At 47.7% G+C, this 6,270-nt stretch overlaps 1 protein-coding gene across 1 annotated transcript; it reads left to right on the top strand.

Annotated features, from left to right (window-relative positions):
- The first annotated feature begins 1,434 nt into the window (after positions 1–1,434).
- LOC144148062 (prolyl 4-hydroxylase subunit alpha-1-like) lies at positions 1,435–5,533 on the top strand. Its single transcript, XM_077679660.1, has 2 exons — positions 1,435–1,500; positions 5,039–5,533. Exons 1-2 carry the CDS (start codon positions 1,435–1,437, stop codon positions 5,531–5,533), a joined length of 561 nt encoding a protein of 186 aa, XP_077535786.1.
- Positions 5,534–6,270: the final 737 nt, after the last annotated feature.

Genomic DNA, 6,270 nt, shown 5'->3' with positions numbered 1-6,270 from the left:
TAATGCGGATCCAGATGGTGTCAGTTGGGGACGCATTAGTAAGGTAAGCAAAATATTTTGCACCTTTCACCATCTGCGGAATAGTTACAATTCCGCAATCGCTCTCGTGCAAAGCGGAATGTCGGGAGAGCAACCCAATTTTCAACTGTCGCTAAAAGCTGTTAATTTTTTCAAAGGTGTGTATCCTCTATACGCACTCACAATGTCATGAATGGCGAAGCTGGGTGAAGACGGCATTACTGGTTTGATGGGGACTGGGGGTTTTGTCCACTTTTTCTCCTGATTAAAAAAATTTCGTTTCGCCTGCTCGTATTACGTATACAAAAAAGCCGTTTAAAACAGGGGAGCCTACTTTAATGAACTAGGCACAATTGATTGTACGACTTGATGACTCCTCGCCAAAACATTTTATGCATTTTTTAACATCTATGCTTTAGGCGTAAAGAAGCGACTTGTTAGCGCCTGCTATCGAGAGTATGGGACTAACAACAGCATTTTCGTAAATCGCGAAACAAGAAAAAAGCAGTCGTCCAAGTACTGCATGTCCTTGTAAGTACGTCTGCCTATGTGCGCTCGCTTTGCACCATATGTATGTTGTTTGTATGTCATACTTGGCATGATGGGAACATGGTTGGTCTCGCAACTTCCATTTTTTCACAGTCCAATTACAGCACAATGGCAGTGCAGCCCTCTTGCCCTCATCACCCGTGTGTCCGCAAAATGTAGAATTGAAGCTTGCTGGGCCAGTTGGTGCATTCTGACATTTTGGAAATGAGAACCACGAGAATACAACAAAGACACGGGGCAAACAAAGACACGTGGTCGAAGAAATTTTAACGCGTTTTAAAACGTGCTCTGACTCCCTGAAACAAACCTTCGAACTTCCTGGTGGTAAACATGACAACCAGGTTTCCTGGATTTACTCCTCCAGAACAACGAAGTGTTCACTGCCATTTCATTCAAGCCACCTAAGTTGGTAACAGGAGGAGAATCACACTATTTTCAAAGAATGTGCTTGGAGAAAGGCTGTGGCCAGGTTATTGAGGAAACCCCAGCCTTCGGATTCTGAAGTGCTGCAGGTTTTTCGGCATCAGTACTAAAAGCAGTCGCTCCGTGCCTACGTGCGCAAGTTCAAAAGGCAAAATTAGAATGCTTATTCCCGGTTCATACAAAAAAAAGAAAAACGTCGAAGTAATTGCATATGTTCACAAAGTTTCTCACAATACCAAGAAAATTGCGGGGAGGGATGCAGAGCAGGTCGTGGTGTCTGCTCCGGTTGGATTTAAAGTCTAGATAGCTCCCGCATTGAAAACGCGTGATTGAGTGAGGGTGTGAAGAAACTTTACTTATAGAAGTTTCACGCGCTAGGGGTTGGGCGCCCTACGGGTGGGGGACCTCTTCTAGTCCGGAAAGCCCTGGTCTGTGCTGGCTGCCATGGCCCTCTCTACCAAGCTACGCCGGGCTGAGGTCGGTTCTGTCCAGCTGGCCCACCCACTGCTCGTACGTTGGAATTGGATTGTGAGGAAGAGGGATGGGTTTTTCAGAAACTCATATACCATGTTGTACAGAGGGCCAGGAAGCGGACAGAAATTGCAGGTAGCGCAGTAGAGGTGGGGTACATTGCATGAAGGAAAGAAGGGTGAGGATAGGAATCTGTTTGAAGTCGGCAAAAGGGGGTTCCCTCGGCTCTGGATAAATGGGTATGGGGTGGCGGGAACTGCCGTCATTCGCGGCGGTAATGGGGCAGGATGTCTGTGTATGAAGTTAGAGTAGCGGGCTTGGGAGAGCGAACGGGCTGCGTGTTATGCGACCTAGGGGATGGGTATTATGTGGCCTATCAGGATTTAGCGGCAGGCGGCTTGCGAGTCGGTCATTAAAGTAATGTAGTCGTCTCCTGTGGCAGTGTCCAGAGCCATGAAAAGTTCTACTCCTGCCTGAATTGGTGACGGGGGAACTGTAGCGGTCGGAAGTTCTGCACCGTTGGCGTTGGCTACACTCACGGCATAGGCATCTTGTTGGTTGTACGGACGGAGGGGCATTTGTTTACCGAGTAAAGGGAAGCGATTTCTGAGGGCTCGTATGCGGGCTTCTCGGGGTGTCTTGTTATAGATGGGGTGTTGCCCATCGACCACCTCGTCGCGTTTGAGCCGCCAGGAAACGGAGCTTGAGACCCCCGATCGAACCCTTTTAATGGCGATGACAGAGTAATGTACAATGATGATGATTCTGTTGCGGTATGTGCAAGGAGCTTCGTCATCTAACATTCACAACATGGGTTGGATATTTCTAGGCATGGGCCTTACTTTGATAGGTTGTCGGATGGCTAGAGGGATGCGCTGCCTCTGTTCGCATTTTGGGGGAGGCCTGTAGCCGAGCCGGGTAAGTGTAGCCCTGGCGGTTAGTGTGAGCTTAATTCGTGAGAATTTGGAAAAAGCAAAATGGCCTGTAAAGCAAAACATGCGAACAATTACGCAAAATGTGTGACTCGTGTGATCTCTGAATACCGTTGTCATGTTGCAAGGCATCTATCGGCCAAGCCGGCCGATGTGTGAATCACTAGTAACGCGAACACAGCCCGTTGAGCGATTCGCGAGCTGGCTATCTTGCGTTTCACTGTCGCAAGTGCAAGTTTGCGCCATGTTATGAAAATGTGATTCGAACGGACAAAGGCAAAACGAAAAGGGTGAGAGAGGTACTTAAAGAGTCTGTATAAGGGACAGCAACAAAAAGTTAATTGTGCTTGTGTCTTACATTGCTTTGAGTGATAGAGTGACTACGAGCACTCCTACAAGGGCGATACGAGTTGATTAGACCGGCGAACTGAGCCGGTAATGCGTTTTTGTGCTAATAGCTTTGCGACTGCGTAGCGGTTCGTTGACCGTAGGATGTATCATTCCTTGGTCATACGTTCAGTTGCTAGACCATCGTGTTTGTTGCCCCTCCTTTACGTCGCATCTGCGCTGTATTTCCTTTCTTTTATCCAATCCGTGCAAGGTGCCCCTCAAGTTTTCTTTGGGAAAAGGAAGAGCTTCTCACATACAAGCTTACCCAGAAACATCAGTCTTCTAATCGGCAGACGCCGTTTCACTGAGGCAGAAGACTGCAGCATCCATGCGCTCGCGATTAGCAACAAAATAGAGAAATAATACAAGCTATTCCATCCAGTATAGGTAGAGGAGTCGCGAAGCAATATCAAATGCACATCACAGGCATGGTTATGGAATTACGAAGGGCAGGCAGCCGCGCGAGTTGGTTATCATAACCGTGGCAGAACAGTGCCGTTTTTCAGAAATACACAAGAAACAAACACGAGTCCTTATCATGAACTGCATTTGAAGGAAGCAGCATAAGATGTTTCACCAAGACATATTTTCTCGAAAAAAGTGTTGCATTTTTATACATTTCAATTGATATTTCACAGTAGTTGGGTTTTTCCTCTTGTGTATTTGTAAATAGCTGCGCTGAATGGACACCGAGGTTGAGAATGAGTATTTCGAAGTCCACGCCCACAAAGAACTGCGATAACACGAATTAACTCTAATGTTGAGCTGTGCCGAATCTCCAGCATTTTCGAGTGCGGTGAGATCTCTGCGGAAACATTGGGCCCGTAAAGGTATCAAGAAGACCATAGCTCGTTTGGCGGCCTAATGGTTCTAAAAAATAGGAATTTTATTTCAGTAAAGCAAAGGCTGGGGTGTCTCTATAGTAACTGCACAAATTTTGCTTCAAAAAACTCTGGAGATATTGAAAAAAATATTTTAACCCGGGCCGACGGCCTAGCCACTTTCCCGCGACTCCTGTGTGATATCACAGAATGTTGTTTCTGCGATTCGCTGCCGCCAACCTGAGCCATCGCCAAGAAACAAAAACTGGGGGATCGCGCATAATGAGGCCTCCACTTCTGTTTAATCGCATGACAAGAATGTTAACGCCTGCTATTGCTGGTACATCATACGTCTCTCCTGCCCATAATACGTCATTGCAGTGCGAAATTTGCAAGTCCACACTTCTTACGGTTGTCCAAATAAACAAACATCTGTCGTGTCTGGAATAACGCTGAGTGAGTTGCCAAAGGCAGATTCACCCAAAGTGAACAAATATATTTTTTCTTGGTGGCGCCTTCTATATATGGCCATCTCAGAGACACTTCATAAAACACATCGAATACGCGGGCCGGCAGCTGCTGTTTTTGTACAACGCCGACTGCGTAACACTGCCTTTCGCCCGAGGCGAAAATGGCAGAACAGCCATTCAGCTTTTGCTTCCTGATGACGGCGCTCGCCTTCGCGTGCGGCACATTCAGAAGCCTAGTACAAGCCAAAAAACTCGCCGTTCAACAGCGCCGCTTTGCAGAAAGTATCACAAGTCATCAACAAGGTTCGTCTAGCCTTTGCGTGGGGGTTCTGGATGCTTTGTAAAGTAATGTACTGAAATATACACTAGCCCTATTGAGAACTGCACGAACATCTATGTACGGCTTTGGTATAACACTCAGCCGCTGTACCAGGCAGTACTCTGCAATAGTGTTGATCTTGTCCCGCTAGAACTTCATTGTCGGGAACAGGACGTCGCACGCGTCACCATAAGCAAACTCAGCCTCACCTGAAGCACATCAGGAGACGTTTCCAAAGCGGCCGGTAGTGTCAACTGGCCTTCTACCACGGCTGAAGCGGCTATTGAGCGATGAGTTGTATTCTTGGAGTTACGCGGCGAACCAGGCCCTGCCAGCTGTTTTGTTAGCACGCCACATGCAACCTACACGTGTCACCGCAGCCTCCATACCCGCTGTTTTGCGAAAGAGCGTAGCAAGAAATTTGAATTTGGGTGAACCATCCTTGCTGGTCAAGGAGAGAAGTAAGGAAACGTGAAGGCCGCGTTATGTCTACGCCGAAAAGAGAACGCTCAAAAGGGGGCACGTATAAGGGCTTCTTAGTGAGACTTTTTCAAAAGTTCGTGGAGGGCAGCCTGGCTGCTCTTGAGGCATCCTCACTCAGGTAAAGAGTCTTACAAACGTTTTTTTGCCTTTTACGCTTCGCAGGTTGCCTGGCTGTCGGACACTGGAAACGACGTTCTCCAGAGGATTTCTCGTCGAATAGCCGCCGCTACGAACCTCTCCCTGGAGTCGGCTGAGCACTATCAGGTGTCCCACTACGGCCTCGGGGGCCACTACTCGCCTCATGTGGACTCACGTTACTTCAACCAGACTGCCGCTCAACTACACGATGAAGAGGGCAATAGGCTGGCCACCATGCTGTTCTTCCTTTCCGATGTCCCGGCAGGGGGCGCCACGGCATTCGTCGAGTTGGGCGTCGCAGTGAAGCTGCGTGCTGGCGACGCCCTGTTCTGGTTCGATGTTCAGCCTTACGAGGAAAGCGACTTCCCTCGGCAGTTCTCCTTCTGGCACCAGAAGAGGGCACCCGATAGCAAAACGCTGCACGTTGGGTGCCCTGTACTGCGGGGGTCCAAGTGGATCGCCACCAAGTGGATTCACGAGAAGGGGAACGTCGTGGTGAACTACGACTTCCCGGGTTGAGATATGCACTGCCGTAATGAAAATCGTCTACTGTAATAATTCTTGATTTGATTGATTGTAAGGTTTAACGCGCCGACGCAACGCAGGCGATGAGGCGCGCCGTAGTGGAGGGCTCCGGATTAATTTTGTCCACCTGGGGATCTTTAACGTGCGCCGAAATCTTGTACACACGGGCATTTTTGCTTTTCGCCTCCATCAGAAGAGCGACCGCCGCGGCCGGGAATCGAACCCGCGACTTCGTGCTCAGCAGCACAACGCCTTAGCCACTGAGCCACCGCGGCGGGTTACTGTAATAATTCAATATGCTCGCTTTTGATACTGTTAGCAATGCAGACTAACCCTTTTTTTATCAAAATTTTGTTGTTCATTGAGCAATAAGGAGAATAAAATAGCATTTTCGTTGCACAATGCAAAACCTTTTATTTCAAGACGAAAGTATGCTAGGAAAACATCTAGAGGGTAATCATTGTTGTCAAAAAGAAAAGTCGATCCTGATGATTTGACACGCAGTGGTCTCATTTCTACTAAGCTCCAGCATAATGTCTTGTAACACACTATTCATAGTAGGGACCTGATATAGAATTTGGCACAAACAATTGACGCGTAATTGATTCCAGTACTCTATTTAACTTTTATACAACGCAGCAAGGTAACAAAATGAAAAGCATGATATAAATCAGTTCATTATTTTGGGCCCCGTGAAATAACCTGCAAAACATTGGTCGAATTTGCAAACG

Source organism: Haemaphysalis longicornis, unplaced genomic scaffold, assembly GCF_048455015.1.
Source record: "Haemaphysalis longicornis isolate Haplotype H1 unplaced genomic scaffold, Haemaphysalis longicornis Haplotype H1 scaffold_75, whole genome shotgun sequence".
Classification (NCBI taxonomy): Eukaryota; Metazoa; Arthropoda; class Arachnida; order Ixodida; family Ixodidae; genus Haemaphysalis; species Haemaphysalis longicornis.
This window is presented reverse-complemented; position numbering and strand designations above follow the sequence as displayed.

What these genes read in the sequence shown, in the direction of transcription:
- LOC144148062 (XM_077679660.1), top strand. Translation starts at nt 1,435, where the DNA reads ATGGCCCTCTCTACCAAGCTACGCCGGGCTGAGGTCGGTTCTGTCCAG. An exon ending in AGCTGGCCCACCCACTGCTC is followed by an intron (nt 1,501 to 5,038) that starts GTACGTTGGAAT and finishes TACGCTTCGCAG; the next exon opens with GTTGCCTGGCTGTCGGACAC.